General features: G+C 43.8%; 1 protein-coding gene and 1 non-coding gene across 3 annotated transcripts in view; one reads left to right on the forward strand and one right to left on the reverse strand.

The window, feature by feature from the left end:
• The window catches only part of ZNF143 (zinc finger protein 143), a 40,495-nt gene extending 25,574 nt beyond the window's left edge, over positions 1–14,921 (reverse strand). For both annotated transcript variants that reach the window (XM_075546094.1, XM_075546092.1), the window contains exons 1-7: positions 14,802–14,921; positions 8,903–9,021; positions 7,943–8,035; positions 7,170–7,253; positions 6,574–6,654; positions 4,202–4,398; positions 2,982–3,056 (exon numbers count right to left, since the gene is read on the reverse strand). In XM_075546094.1, coding sequence (XP_075402209.1) covers positions 2,982–3,056; positions 4,202–4,398; positions 6,574–6,654; positions 7,170–7,253; positions 7,943–8,035; positions 8,903–9,014 — 642 coding nt within the window. In that variant the 5' untranslated portion in view covers positions 9,015–9,021; positions 14,802–14,921. The remainder of the gene's footprint in view (positions 1–2,981; positions 3,057–4,201; positions 4,399–6,573; positions 6,655–7,169; positions 7,254–7,942; positions 8,036–8,902; positions 9,022–14,801) is intronic.
• On the forward strand, positions 2,086–2,192 carry LOC142447502 (U6 spliceosomal RNA). The gene has a single exon (XR_012784200.1). It is a non-coding gene; the product is annotated as a U6 spliceosomal RNA (small nuclear RNA).
• Positions 14,922–16,271: the final 1,350 nt, after the last annotated feature.

A 16,271-nucleotide genomic window follows, 5' to 3' on the forward strand; every position in this document is an offset into this window, starting at 1 on the left:
GACCGCGTGCCCTGGGAACTGGAGAAGCCACATGGAGACCCCTGCCAGAGCTGATATGCTTATACCACCACTGGAACCACAAGACTTCCCACCCACTGGCCTGTGATCTTCCTGCATTCATCGTCACTGCATGTGTTGCGTGAATCTAAAGAGGACTTTATAGGCTGGTATCGGACATATGGACTTGATCTGGACTGAGCTGTTTTCTCAAAATTCAACTGCACTTGTATATAAAGCTCCTTTTTATACAAGCGAGTGTCTATGAATTTGTTTCTCTAGTCTACCCAAACTAACATATTGGGTGAAGGGAGACAACAGTGTAAAATATGAAATAATAACAATATACACTTGATCAAGGATTCACAAGGGGGGAGGATTGGGGAGGGAGGGAAAAAATGAGCTTATACCAAGAGCTCAAATAGAAAATATTTTGGAAATGAGGAGGGCAACATCTTACAAATATGCTCAATACAACTGATGTATGGAATGTCCTAACAGCTGTAGGAGTCCCAGTAAAATGATTACGAAGAGAAAAGACACTGATTGCGGCAGCAATTGTACAAATGCTGCATGTGACTCAACTACGGATTGTTTGATACCTGTAAGAGTGCCCAATAAATAAAATGATTTTTAAAAAAGAAAAAGTAATAAAAAAAATCACTTGATTTCAAAGTTGATGGGCTTAGGGAATTGAAAACTGTTTATACTGCAGCCAATCCGTGCCACCACTTCAGCTGGGAAACAGAAATATTGGCTACTTAACAGCTTATTAGCATCAAATGTTTCCCAGCGATTCCTGGTATTTTATCAATTATTACTATAGATACTTAATTTTCTTAATAACCCATAACAATATGATTCAAAAGTCATTAAGTGTAAAATGATGGTGGCAGCAAATGTACAAATGTGCTTGACACAACGGAGGGATGCATGGATTGTGATAAGAGCTGTATTGTTGAAGGCCATTAAGACTCAGCCTTGAAACGGCTGAGAAGTCTCGTGACCTATGAGTCAGTGTTTACGGATTTCTTCTGTGACTTTACGCTTTGAACAGACTGTCAAGGACAAGAAAGGATGGGAGGTCTGGGAGAAACAGGTGGTTTAATTTTCTCAAGGATGTCTGGCTTGGCAGAAGACAAAGTTGCTATGTGTATCAAATGTGCTTGCTTAACAATGAGATCATTAACCCGGGTTGTTTCTGCATGGATATAAGGAGTGTGTAGAATAAACTCGGGCGCTTCAGTCCACCAGACTGTTGCCCTCCCAACAGGTGCCTTTTGTCTCTCTTTTCTTCCTTAATCCTCACTCCCCTTTTCAGGACTGTTCGACTCGTCGGCTGCTCCGACACTGTACCAAGCCCCCAATAAAATGATTTTTTTTTAAAGTCATTAAGTGAAAATAAAAAAATAAAGTCATTAAGTGATGATGCTAATGCTCAAGTTGAAAAATGTGGCCAAGCATTAATTTAAAGAATGAGGGTTAAACATGCTAAAACTCACGGAACAATTAAAGAGAAAGCAGAAGCAGTCAACAAGATGTTAGCTGTAACTGCTGAGAAAACAAAGAGCAAGAAAATGCTATATTGATTTGGTAGGCTCCAAACAATCGCTCTCTCCTACCCTCACACATTTCAATTACACAGTGTCTGAATTTTTTAACTGTGGGACAGCTTCTCTGCAGTTCCTGCAAAACGTTCAGAAGCGCTGCTGCTCGAGGCTGGTACCTGGCTACAGGTGCGCATTTCAATCAACGGAGAGCTAACGCATAGGCTGTCAGCAGCCCAGGAAACAAGCTGGTACAAAAGGCTTGACCTACAGGAACAATGATAATTAGCTAAGCTGGTGTGCCCTCCAGCCTTTGAACAGGAAATCACCGAGAGATTGAGTAAGAAACAGGAGAAACAAGATATGGAAAAAAGCAAAGTAGTAAATAAAAAAGCAGGGTGGGGGCCAAGTCACAGCAAGAACAGAGTCCCTGAAAAAGAATCTTCAAGTGGATAAACAAGCTCAGCCACATTTGTACTACATTTTCTGCTTCAATAACTCTCTGAAACACCACAAGACAGAGACAAAACCGGAGAAGATCGTGCTCGCTTCGGCGGCACACAGACTAAAGTTGGGGCGAGACAAAGAAGATTAGCATGGCCCCTGCGCAAGGATGACACGCAAATTCGTGAAGCGTTCCGTATTTTAAGAAAAAACAAGAAAACACCAGAGAACATTATGCTCAGCAAACTCAGCCAATCTCACAGAGATAAATGCTTAATATCACCATTGTTATAAAGAAAAAAAAAGAAGAAACATGGTTTATACACCAATAGACAAGACTGATGAGTGGGAGGAGGCGGCAAGGGATGGGGAGGGAACAGGGTGCGGGGGTGAGGGTGTGTGTGCTTGCGGGCATTGCTGGAATCTGGGGAAAAAGAGGAGGGTTTAACAAGATATTGTTGTTGATTTCATTTTGTGTTACAGGCTATGTAAAAAAAACAAAACTACCTATATCGTCTGTTTCCTTAAAAAATAAATCCTTCTCGATCCCTTATCTTTCAACCATAAATATTGATTCCAGTCGCTTAAAAAAAAAAAAAGGAGGAAAAGTGAAAAATGAAGTAGACTGGGGTCTCTGGGGACAAACAAGTTCATCTCAAACAAACAAGGAGTCTACAAACCACCACGGGTGGGATGGACAGAAGAGCTCTTGGTTTCCAACGCTACCCTGGCCCCAGGAAAACAGGCTGTCGCTGGGTCTCCCTGATAGGCCTACTTCCTTTAGTGCCACCTTCATCCAGAACGCCAACCCTGCGAGCTGAGGCAGTGTGAGAAAGCTGCTGCCTCACGCACACAGGTGTTTCCTACACCGGGACCTTTCTGGAAAGGCAATGACTCCTCCAGCCAAGCTTTTGTGCATAGATGCGCCTAGCAGTGGTAACGGGGAAGAAGGAGTTCATGTCTGCGTCTCTCTGTAGAAACAGCTTTAAATACCTGCATTTTCTTCTCTTGCTCATTGTCGCCTATCATTCCAGTGGCGGTCACACTCTCACTGCCATCAATGGACACCTGGAAGTGTGGTGGGAGTAAAAGAAAGCTCTGAAAGAGTCATAATTTGAAGGCAAATGTTTCGAGAATGATATTGGCAACAAATGTACAAATGTGCATGACACAATGAACGTATGTAAGAGCTGCACGAGTCTCCAATAAAATGATTTTTTTTAAGTCTCATATTTGGTGATTGCTTAAGCAAGGTAATGGGTACAAGGGAGCTATTTTCTCCTGTGCACATTTAAAAATCTCATTAATCAAAAGTACAGAAATGCTCAAATTATGTAAGACATATGAGGAGGCTTCAAAAAGTTTGTTGAAAAATGGAGTTGAATGACAATGACATCTTCCCACAAACTTTTTGAAGCAGAATAAAAAACAAAGTGGCTCTTTTAATGTAAAAATTAACTGAAACTTTCACCATTTCCAATCTGACTTCCACTTCATTCATTAGCGGTGCCCCTATACTGCACTATTTCTTCATGGAAGGTTTCGTGTGTGTGTGCGTGTGTGTGTGTGTGTGTTATACTACCCATCTCATTTGTTACATGCTCTCCTAGCCCATCTCCTTCTCTTTCTCCCAATACTTCTTCCTTTCTTTCTCTCTAACAGAAATGCTTTTCTTCTCCTTGACACTCTCTGCGTTTGACTTTGACTTCCGTTTCATATTTGTTTAGAGGATGCTTCCCCGCCGTCCCTGTCTCCTTGAATAGAAAATAAAAATATTTACACTTGAGACATTTGCTTTTTGTTTGGGCTTTCCTGTCCTTTCTTCATTGAATATTTTATTACGAAGATGTGCATGGATAGGAGAAAGGCTAACAGTCATAAGTGTTCCATTCTTTGGGTGAGGGAGTCGTAGTGCCATCACAACTCCTGAAGGATCTAGCTTGTGGGGCTCCATGGGATTTTACCTGGTGGGCTAAGCACAGCAATGGGAGCTTCTGGTCTATTCCCTGAACCGACCAGTTGGTCACGACTTACATCTCACTACTCTTAGAGCGCCTTTCTCTGTAACCTAGGTTTGGAGGCCCTTTTCAGCCTCTCCCTCATTCCATCTCTGGTCTGGAATTTGTCCCCTGGCATTCTGTGTTCCACGGAGAACTCCTGACCTCGCGGGCTCTCTAGAATGCGGCTATAACCCGATGAGAAAGCAAACGTACCTTTGCTGCGTACTGTTCCAAAGCACTGATGGTGTCGGGGTCGATGGTGGCGTCCCCAGTGTGCAGACCTGCCACGGTGCCATCAGCCTGAATTGCCAAGATGGTGTCAGACTGGGGGACCTGCACCGCGTGGTGGATGTAAGCTGTGGTACCATCTTCCAGCTGAACGGCTTGTAATGCACTCTGGTCATAGCTGTCTAAGGGAGTGGAAGAAACTGCTATTACCGTCTGACACATGGCTACGCGTTTACAGGAGGAAGGGAAGGAGCTTCTACGGAATGTGTGCTACAAGCATCAGATGGCATGCCTTACATGGATTAATCTATTTACACCACACAAAAATTTTGTGAGGGGAGGTGGTATATTTACCACTCAGATTGTACAAACAGACACAGTAGGGTTTGGGTAATTTAATCAGTTTCCTTAGGAATGGGAAAGTAAAAAAGTAAACATTCAACAGGTAAAGTCAATATGTAGAAAAATCAGAATTTGAATTCAGTTCAATATGACTCTGAAGTCTACATTTTTCCTTCTTCTCAATAACTCTGCCAATAGTTGTAGTCCAACCTTTTAACAGTATAATGCTGTAGAGGGGTCCTGTGAAATAATAAAACTAGCAACTACAATGAACACGATGTACTCCAACTGCTAAAAAAAAGGTGGTAGCTTACATCAACAGTGTTTCTAAAATACTTTATAAGTAATAACTCCCCCAAGCAAACCAAGCTGTCGCCATCAAGTCAATTCCACAAGTCACAACTGCTACCATTACCGAGCATTTATTTGGTGACCAGCAGGGTTTTAAGGGCTTTTACATGTTTCGTGTTCTTGTGGTTGCTTCTTCTAATCCTCATGCCGTGGTGATGAAACGAGGTACAGGAGGTTAAGCAATCGGCACAAAGGTCACATAGCCGAAAGAGCAGATGACTCAGGATCTGCGGGCAGATAATCTGGCTACAGAGCTACGCTTTTATCTCCTAGGCAAAATCCACCTCAAACCCTGGTTCTCTAACATAAGGTTAATAAACAAGAACACTTTGGGGTCTTTGCTTTAAAGAAGCCCTGGTGGTACTGAGGGATAAGCACTGGGCTGCTAATCACAAGGTTGGTGGTTCAAAACACCAACTGCTCCACAAAAGATCTAGTCACAGAGACCCTATCCTGAGCAGCTGTGCGTTGGTAGTGACTTGCCGCCGATGGGCTTTGTTCATTTGTTTCAAGGTTCCCTGATGGGGCCACAGATGAAGCACTGGACTATTAACCATAAGGTCACTGGTTCAAACTCACCAGCCCCTCTGTGAGAGAACGGTATGGCAGTCTGTTTCTGAAAACACCACAGTCTTGAAAGAAATCCGGTGGAGCAGGTCTATGCTGCTCAACAGTGTCACTGAGTTAGAACTGACTGGACAGCAGTGGCTTCACGCTTGGGTTTGAATTTGGCTATTTAATCCAGATCTTTTTTTAAAATACTTTTATTGGGGGCTCTTATCACAATCCACACATATATCCATTGTGTCAAGCATATTTGTACACATGTTGTCATCATCATTTTCAAAACATTTTCTTTTTAGTTGAGCCCTTGGTATCAGCTCATTCCCCCCCACCCCACCATGAACCCTTGATAATTTATAAAATATTATTTTTTTTATGTCGTACATTGACTGCTGTCTCCCTTCACCCACATTTCTGCTGTCCGTCCCCCTGGGAGGGGGTTATATGTCGATCATTGTGATCAGTTCCCCTTTTCTCCCTTACTTCCCCCTCACCCTCCTGGTATCACTACTCTCATTATTGGTCCTGAGGGGTTTATCTGTCCTGGATTCCCTGTGTTGTGAGCTCTTATCTGTACCAGTGTACATGTTGATCTAGTCAGATTTGTAAGGCAGAAATGGGGTCATGATAGTGGGGGGGGAGAAGACATTAAAGAACTAGAGGAAAGTTGTGTGTTTCATTGGTTCAATCCAGATCTTTTAAAAAACTTCACTTAATTTTAATTAAAGATAAACACAACAGGCAAAGGACCTTAGTAAAAAAAAAGATGCAATCAAGGACAACAGCAAAAAAAGAAATTATAATTAAAAGGAAGAAAATAATAATTTAACTCTCAAATGTCTAATTTCATATTTTATTTTATACTTTCTGATTGTAATTTCATATTTTAAAGATAATCTATACTTGATATCTTCCAGGAATATTAGGTTGGCTGGAGAGCCAAAATTCTCAGAAAGTTTTTCCAAAAGCCACGCCAAACTCTGCCATCGTGTATATCAGAGAGCAAGTACAATTACTTCCTTGATAGGCTAACTTGTCAGCTGCTAAAGCAGGTCTCATCTGTGCCACACCCGCCGCCACTTCTCCGGAGCCGTCCTTACCTTTGGAGGCATGGTGGATGAATGCAGTGGATCCGTCTTCTAACTGCACGGCTTGGCCGTCTTCGAGCCGCAGACTGTCCCCTGCTCATGAAGGAGGTTGGCATTTAGATCTCATTTTCTACGCACATTCTGATGAATTCACTTAGCAGCAACAGAGTCAACAAACCGCCGTTACACACATATTAACAATCTACACTTAGTTTTACTAGTTCTTGGGACCAACAAATATTTACAATTAAAAAAAGAAGAATATTTAATTATTTTCAATAAAGCTGATCTAAGTGCCTAAAAGGTTAAAGAAACAAAAACCTAGAATATTTATTTTAGAAATATATATCAGGGGTGAGACGAGTTGGACGATGCAAGAAACATGGAGGTTCAGCTCAAAGATTAGGAAAATTCACGATGAGCTTTTGCCCATTTATATTGAGAAGGACAAAATAATTTACTTTCCTTTATCTTATGAGACAAAATTTCAATTCCTTCAGAAGGAAGACTAGAAATCTGGATCGTTTCGCTAATACAAGAGCAGAAAGCAGCAGACAGAGAAATAAGCCATCAAGGAGGGTCTCCTGTGTTGTACCGTAGATACTGACCACTTTTCGGTAGAGGCACGTGTTGAACGTAGGCAGCAGAGCCATCCTCCAACTGAATGACTTGGCCATCTATGAGTTTTCCTTCTGAAACGTAAGATTCAAGCCAATAAATAATCACAAACAAAAAATTTAACTTTATACAATTTCAAAATGATAACGACTATAAAAACATACATGACTTAAGATCATGTTCATCTTGATTCTTCCTCAATGTTCTGAGGCAATTCAATAATACATCCAGTGATCCTACAGAGAACAGAAAGTCCCCCCTCAGCCATCCTTCCTCCCCTCCCATGTTCACTTCGTGGAGTGCACCGCAACAGGCTATGTGGGTGGGAATACTGTAGCACTTTCACAGCCCCTGAGGAAGTGATGCTGACCACAGGACAACCAAAGCTGGAAGATGGACAGGTCTGGGCGGCCCAGTGTCATTCTCACCCGTGGGGCTTTAACCTCTTTTCCTTTTATGCATGTGCTCAGGAGTTTCCACGAAAACCAAGGACAAAATAAACACTGGCTCCCAGACAGTGTTACAAAACCTTAAGTAAAAACAGCAGAAGATGGCTAATTTTGGCTTTGCTTTTGCTGGCTAATTTTGATAAACTTCCAATATCTCAAAGGTTATCTCTACCTTATCAAAATAAAGTTTAAGTTCAATTAAAATTACTTAAAATGACATTTTGATGAGAGACTGGCAAGGGCTAGAGGTTTCAATTCTGAGGTTTCAAGTCACTGGCACTAACCAGACGGACGGCTGTGTGGGAGGCACATACCTTTAGAATTGTGCTGTATGTAAGCAGTGGAACCATCTGCAAGTGTTACTGCCTGCAAGCTTACACCTTCCATATTCTCTAAATTATCACCATCTATTGAAAAAAATATTTGTTAGATAATCATCAAATGTGCAGTTTAAAATTATGAATTTTAGAGAACTAAAAACAGCAGATAGTTGAACATACAGTCAAATGTAATTTAGCATCAAATATATATAAAAACAAGTATTAAGTATAGACAGAAATATAAGATATTTAATTTATTTATTTCCCTACCCTACTGCATCCAGCACTCAACCCTAGCTAAAACTGCTTAGAGAAATACTTCAGGCTTTGTTATGATAAGTTCTCATTTTTCCTTAAGATAAATGGTCATTTTTGTGGTAGATACATAATCATTTGTCAATTTGAGGATTCGTGTAGGGGTGGAGTCTAGCTTGTCAATCAGATAGAGCATAACCAATGAGGCCTCTGTGTGGGCATGGCCTTCTTCTGAGAATTCTGGGAAATCTGGTACTTCCTCCTTGGAGGGAGACAGGAGATACTTCTCTATCTGCTCACACCCTGGGAGACATAGCAGCTGACAAGAAAACAGGGACCCACCCTGATCAGAGACCCCTGCCAGCGATGAGATGTTTCCAACGCCACTGGAGCCCAGGACTTTCTCCACACTGGCTTGTGATCTTCCTGCATTTGGCTTCATTGCATGTGTTTTGTGAGTCTGAAGAGGACTTTATAGATTGGTATTGGACATATGGGCTAATATTGGATTTACAGACTGATCTGCACCGGGCTGTGATGTTTTCTCAATGTTCAATTGCTCTTGTTTTTTTTTGTTCAATTGCTCTTGTATATGAATCTCCTTCTCATACACATAAGAGTTTCTATGGATTTGTTTCTCTAGTCTACCGACTAACACAATTTTAGACGTAGATGATTCTTTTAAAAAAGACTGCTCACCTGCCACGGTCACTGCTTCTGTCAAGCAGAGGGTCACGTGCTGAGCCTCCATTCCTCCTCCAGGAAACTCTGCCATTCCCTGAGAGTCTCGATTTATCTGGGCTAGCAACATTTTCTACCTGGGAGAAAAATATAGGCACTTGAGACCCAAGAATGATGTTTAAGAAATAAAAGTTCTAATAGAGAACCTGTAAGAACCACAAAACATTGCGAAGCAGTATTTGAATAAGTCAACGTCGCACTGATACAAATTAGTAATATCAATCTACGTTCTAGGCATGCTTTTCATAATTCCACACTATGTTATTATACACATGGGCAAATCTGGCCTACTAGCTTTGTACCATTTCTAAAATCTCCATGGTTAGAGCCCTTGCAGTGGAACATGGTTCAAGCTCCTCACAGACTATCCATCCACAGGTGAGGCTAGGTCTCAGCATATGATCCTTACCCGGGCCACTTTTCACAACTTTCCACCGTTACTTCCCAGATCTAAGCCACCATCATCTCTCACTTGCATTACTGCAAAAATATCTCAGCTGGCCTCCCTACTTCAAGACTGGCCTCCCCACAGTATCTACTCAACACAACAGGGTATCTTTTGAAAAGCTGGATTGTACCTTTCTCTTCTCTCTACTACCTGGTGACCTCACACAGAACAAAATCCAGCAATCCTTACATGGGCCTATGATATCAGGGATCTTATCTCCCCCTTCCTTACTCTTCTGCCTCATTCACTTCAGCTATCTGCTATCTTCATGTTTCCTCAAACATCCTAGGCATTTTGCTGTCTCTTACCCTCTACCCCATTTTAAATTGTACCTCCCAACTCTTCCAACTCTGACACACCCTTTTCCTCTTGGTATTTCTACAAGTCCTTTTCGTTGGACCTGCCACATATACTTACTAATTCGCTAATTATGTTTTCTTCTCTTGGAGAATGGGCAGGATATGCTTATGTGAGTCTAGTGCCTAGAAAATTAGGACTCCTGGTGGCATCATGGTAACTGTAAGGTCAGTAGTTCAAAGCCATCAGCTACTCCAAGGGAGAAAGATGAGGCTTTCTATTCTCGTAAAGAGTTAAGTCTTGCAAACCCAAACAGGCAGTTCTACCCTGTCCTCAGGGGACAGGTCTCCCCTGATGTGAGATGAATAGTGTTCATTTATCTAGATTACAAGGTCACTGATGTCGTGATGGTACGGTAACTCAGACTAAGTAGCATTTGTCTTTTTCATTCAATTACTCACAAATTGCCAAGTAACTATAGCTACATGTGGCATTAACCGGTAAATGACATAACCACAATAAGCGAAAGTTACCTCTTTTCTGAAAGCTGAATTCTTTAGGAGAGCTTCAACAACTGTGGTTTCCATCCTATTGAAAAATCAAGTCTAACGGAAAACTATACAGATAGCTTTTGTAGACACAAACAGCCAACAGCTGGTTCTGTTACCATCTTCTCTAGTGGTGTAGACATGACTGCATCTGTTAAATCTTTAGGAAGAGCCACCTTATGAAAGGTGGTCAATTTCATGCACTTTAATAATGAACCACGGGCAAAGTCTGGCACAGAGGAGGCTGTCAAGGGCACTGCAGGGATCATCAATGGAGAAACTGTGTGGTAAATCTCTGCCTTTTTAGTTGATGATGTGTGTTCACATAAGGGAAGAAAAACACACACCCCTACACACCCCAGGGACAACTAGGAAACAGGGATCTTGCAAAGGAGCAACCGACTGCTGAGTAACTGAGGCTACATGGCAAGTAACAGACTAATTCTTGCTGCTTCCCTGAATTCCTCACAAATCTCCCATAAAACACCAAAGGAGGGAAGCTGTCATTTGATGATTCACTCATTTAACTGAGTGTAGAGTGGACCTTATCTCCTCTTACTTACTTCGGGATTTTGCTTCTGCAATTACTTCCTCACTAAGCAACTGTGAATGTGTCCTTGCATAATGAAGTATGCAGTTAAATTTCTACAGAGTGAGAGAAGCATGATAGCATACCACAGTGGTCCCTTAGGGTCGCTGAGTCTCAACAGTCTTGACAGCACCTGACAGCAACATACCATTTTCTGAAATTTATAATCAGGTAAATCAGTGCTGCATATCATTAAGTATCTGTCAAGTCATTCCCTTGTCTCAGCAGACTGCCTTTATTCCTGCTACCAGCATCCAAAGGTGTCAGAAGTGATTTGAAAGAAACCACCCAGTGGCACCAAGGACAGAAGCCTTGGCAACCTGCCACTGTAAAGCTTACAGCTCAGAAAATCTTAGGGAAGTCCATTCTGCCATGAGTTAGAACTGACTCAGTGGTATTGGGATAGGCCATCACCCTCTTGGATTATTATATCAGTTTCTTAATCCACTCTGACTGCCCTCCATCTACTCTGCACAGCACAATCCAAATGCTTTAAAACCCATAGCAAGAATCGGCAGCAAAACCTGTTTCTCATTTTCTCCGTCTTGTCAAAATTTCATAATCTGGACTCTACTAAGGTCCTTGGTAGAATGAACCACCATCCTGGTTTACCCATGCCTAAGGAGGTTTCCATGACATAAACTTACGTACATTAAAAAATATTAATTTTAAAAATAAAAATAAATTAACCAGTACTGTGTTCATCATTGAAAGAAAATTAGCAACTTTTAAAGGAGCCCTGGGGGAGTAGTGGTTACATACTGGGCTAACCACAAAGTCAGCAGTTCAAGACTACTAGGTACTCGGCAGGAGGAGGACCAGGCTTTCTACTCCAATAAAGACAGTCTCAGAATCCAGCCAGGGCAGTTCTACTAGGTCCTATAGGGAACAGCAGTGAGTTTGGTTTTGAGGGTTTCTTTTTAGTAACTATAATTAAAATACATGCACTAAATTTGCTCTAATTCACAGCTATTGAGCGGATTCCAATTCATAGTGATCCTATGAACAGAGTACAGTTGCCCCAGTGGATTTCCAAGAATATAAATGTTTTCAACAGTAGAAAAACGCATCTTTACCCAACAGAGCCACTGGTGCATTCAAACCTCTAGAGCAGGGTCCTCAAACTACGGCCCGTAGGCCACGTGTGCCCCGCCGAGGACATTTATCCCGCCAGCCAGGTGTTTTTGCTCCATTTTTTACTTCAAAATAAGATATGTAGTGTGAATAAATAGGAATTTATTCATATTTTTTTAAACTAAAGTCTGGCCCTCCAACAGGTCTGAGGGACAGTGACCTGGCCCCCCGTTTAAAACATTTGAGGAGCCCTGCTCTAGAGTCTAGCCCTTGTGGTTAGTAGCCCACTGAGTAACTCACTATACCACCAGGGCTCCTGGACCTCACAACAGTTGCTGTTATTTGGCTTGTAGCCCAGGCCACTCTGAATTGCCATGCAATGTTTTTATCATCCGAGGTTTCACTGTACATAGTCGTACCCATAATTCACTTGTGAGCTGTGTATTCCAATCCTGCCTGGCTCTTGAGCAATTTACCTGCTGCCAAGCTTCAGTGTCCTATGTTTGAAAAAGAGGGGGAAGAGGGGCTAGCAAGCCCCTTGTTTTTGTTAGGTGCCATCAAGCTGAATTTGATTCACAGTGACCCCATAAAACAGAGAGCTGCTCCATTCCAAAGCAGACTGCCAGGTTTTTCCCTTTGGAGCCACTGGAGAATGGAGGGAAGGGGGTCAGGAGGAGGGGGAGAGGGGAGGGGAGGGGTCGAGGGACTGTTGAATCAACCTCAACAGCTCCTTGCACCATCATGGGTTCTTGCACACCTGAGAGGTCTTACAAGGATTAAAAGAAATTATGTATATAAACCCCCAAGGGCTCAGAGGGTATGCAACAAATGCTCGTTTCCATCTGAGATGCTGAAAGTGAGGCTTACATAACTCTGTCTTTAAAATTAAAGGCTCCGGACTCCTGAAATCTAGTGCTTTTCTCTGAGCAGTTGTTAAACATCGACTTCCAGTCTGCCCAAGTAGACTAGATTCCTTCTAATGGTGACAATGCATTTTATGCATCTTTGAATATTTGACACTGATGATTTTATGTTCAACAAATACCAACAGTTCAACACAACACATGTTTACAGAGTGCTTTCTGATCACCCTCCTTCCTAATGCAAACCCAGCCACGCTGATCTTGGAGGTCCTGAAACACTCGGATGCTCCTGCTAGGCGGCTTTTGCATAACATTCTGTCTGATAGAAACACTTTCCCCCCTTCTAATAGAAAGTCAGGTGTCCTAAAAGTTCTCCGACCCCATTCTACCACCAGTCCCCAATTCTCTATCATATCACCCTCCACGGCTTCCCCGTAGCACTGCTCAGACTTTGGACCTGTACTGTAAGTGCTGAGTGCAGGGCCTTTTGTGGTTTCCAAACTTGCATGGAAACGACCACAGCTTCATTATTTACAACATTCAAAATGTGAGAACAATTCAAATGCACACCAACTGAAGGAGAAATAAGATGCCCATATGAAGAAATACTCGGCACCAAAAAGAAATAGTGTTATATGCAACATGACTAAATGTTGTAAACATACTGAGAGCACAAAACCACATAATATATTTAGAACCGGTAAATCTGCAGACAGAAAGTAGAGTTGAAATGGTGGGGGTATGTTTCTTTTGGGGGTGACAAATGTTCTAAATTGGATTGAGGTCAGTTACACGGCTCTATGAATAAAATAAACCCAACCAACTGCCTAGTTGATTCTGACTCAAAGATGAGGCTTTCAACACTCCCATAAAGATTTAGTATCTGAAACCTACTCTGTCCTATAAGATCACTAGGAATCTGTGAATACCAACTAAGTAATTGATGTTAACACACGTGCATAGCTCAATAAACTTTTCTTTCAAAAGACCAATGGACAAAATTCACACTCATATGTACTAAAACGATTCAAAATAAAATTAAATCAGGATCAAGTTAGTTATCGGAGTTTGTGGATGATCTGCTTGTCCCACTTTTTCCTAAACTTAACACAGCACGAAGGGGGGAAAAAGTATATATACATCTCACATGTACCACCTATTAAGACTCAGGGCCAAGCCGACCACAATCTTGAGCCTAGGACTTTTCACTACATGCTTACAAATCAGACTGGATAGACACTTTCAAAGTCAAGCTTTTACTAAAAGTAGTACATTTAGTGATGGTATTCTTCCTACTTTTTTTAATTTTAACTTTGTTAATGTAGCAATGGGAGGCGGGGATTCAGTATTAAAAAGCAAAAGGGGAGGGAAAAGGGTTCACTACATTGGCTCAATAAAATGTTACAAATGTGTCACTGACTATCCAAAATGAAAAAAAAAATCGCCAATTATTAGTATCCGATGTTGGGTCTTAGCAGTCCCCCAAACAGACAAGTCTGGGAAGAAGTAATCTGTGCACGATCCAGGGAGGTGAAAATTCTGGGTGCGCTCTGCAGACAGGGGTCCTGCGGCCCGCGCCCCAGGTGGGCCTGGCGCCGCCCGTGGGCCCGAGTCCTCTCCGAAGGAGCTCCGCCGAGGCAGCCATGGGCGCCCGGGGCCTCACTCCGCGTGGAGGTCAAGCGGAGAAGCGCCGCCGGGCTCCCGCGGGCTCCACCCTCCCTCGTCTCCCTCCCTCCCTCCAGCGGTCCCCAGAGGGGAACAGTCGGGGAGCAGCGCGCAGAGCTGCGGGGGGAGGGGGAGAAGCGTCCTCAGGCGGACAGGCTCCGCCGCCCCGGAGTGGCGGCCGCGGGTTATTAATAAACTCCGCTTCTGCCCAGCCGCCTCTGCCGCGGCCGGCCGTACGCTAGGCAGGGCCTGCAGCGGGGGTTTCGCGGCAAGGGCCGCAGCCCGGGCCCGAGCGGGCCCGCGCCGCCGCGCTGAGGGCGGCGGCCGGGCGGAGAATAATGCACACTGGGTAAAAACACATTTATATACGAACCTCCGAGAAAATTTTCCAACAATTCCTTCGTCCGACCACCATGCACCAGGACAGGAAACAGCCACCCGGCCCCCGGGCCCCGCAATCCGCATAGCCTGCCGGAAGCCCGCCCCCGGCCTCCATTGGGCAGGCGACACGTCACTCATTGGACGTCTCCTGCTTGCCATTGGACCAGACTTAGCCGACGCGAAAGGAAACCACCGAAGCCCCGCCTCTTCTCGTAACGACGGCACCACCTAGCCTAAAAGCCCACGCCTGACTGGCTCAGCGAAAGTACGGAATCAAAGCTTCTGTGTCTGACTGGTTGGCAGAGCCGCTCATCCCAGTCGGAGGCCGCCTCCGCGAAGAGGGAATTATGCCGATTCAGGGGCCGCAGCGTGAGGCGCCATTTTGTGGCGAGGGAGGGAGGCTGGCCCTTGTGATCACCCGGGAGGCAGAAAGGGTGACGGGCGCCATTTTCCCCACGGGCGAAGAGCCGGCTTTCACTCCCCTGGTGTGCTTGCCGCGGCGCGTTCTAGAGGCCGCATGGGCTTGTGAGACGGCTGTCGAGTTTCGTCTCGCTGGGAATGATGTGGGCGGGAGGAGGAGGCCGGGATCGGAAGTCTGACTGCTCCCCGGGGGCTCGGGTCTGCCGGAGGCTCTCGGCGTTGGCGCGTCGACGGCTGTTTCCTGAGCAGCGGGGTGCTAACCGTCGGCTGCGGAGCCCCGTGGCTTTCTCCGTTCACTGGGCCGTCAGCTCTCGGCGGGAGACCGGGCCTCCCGCCTCTTCGTAAACGCCGGCGGCCACGCACCTGGAGCTCCGCTGGGAGAGGCTGCGGATACTTCCGTACTTGGTTTCTAAGACATTTGCAATTCCAAAACGGTGTCCTCCCTTTTCTTTGAACTGCTAATTTTTAGAAACGTAATTTTTTTTTTTTTTGGTCTTTAAGGAAAGTCAAAAGGTGGGGAAAATGTAGAATCGAGCTCCCGCTAACCTATTTGAGAATAAATAGGTGGAAATTAGTTTTGAGGTTTAGCTTCTGAGTCTTGTACCTCTCGACCAAAACTTTTCTAAGAATGAGTGCTACTCACTCTCAGGAGGAATTCAGAAAATACTCATTTGCATTGTTGTCTGGGGTGAGTAGTTGAGATGAGAGAAAATTGTGGAGACCCGCGATTTGTTAAATTGGACAAAGTTTAAGATCCAGTGAACCTGTGGAATGAAGAGGAAGGTTGGCTGTAACACATGTGTCCTTTTAAAAGCAGCAGCGAGCTTGATGTGTGATTTGATTATCTTTTGCGTTTCAGGTGTTGAACTGTCAACGCTTCTTGAAAGAGCCAGCCACCTCTTCAAAATGATAATCGAAATGCTATGATTTACATTGAATTTAGTTTGATGTTGCAACGCTACCTTTTCGGGGCCCTTCTCGAGATAGTAATAGTAACCAAGGTTTATGTGGGACTTCACGAAGTTCTTGGGAAAATCGCACT

The sequence above is a fragment of the Tenrec ecaudatus genome, chromosome 4 (genome assembly GCF_050624435.1).
Source record: "Tenrec ecaudatus isolate mTenEca1 chromosome 4, mTenEca1.hap1, whole genome shotgun sequence".
Classification (NCBI taxonomy): Eukaryota; Metazoa; Chordata; class Mammalia; order Afrosoricida; family Tenrecidae; genus Tenrec; species Tenrec ecaudatus.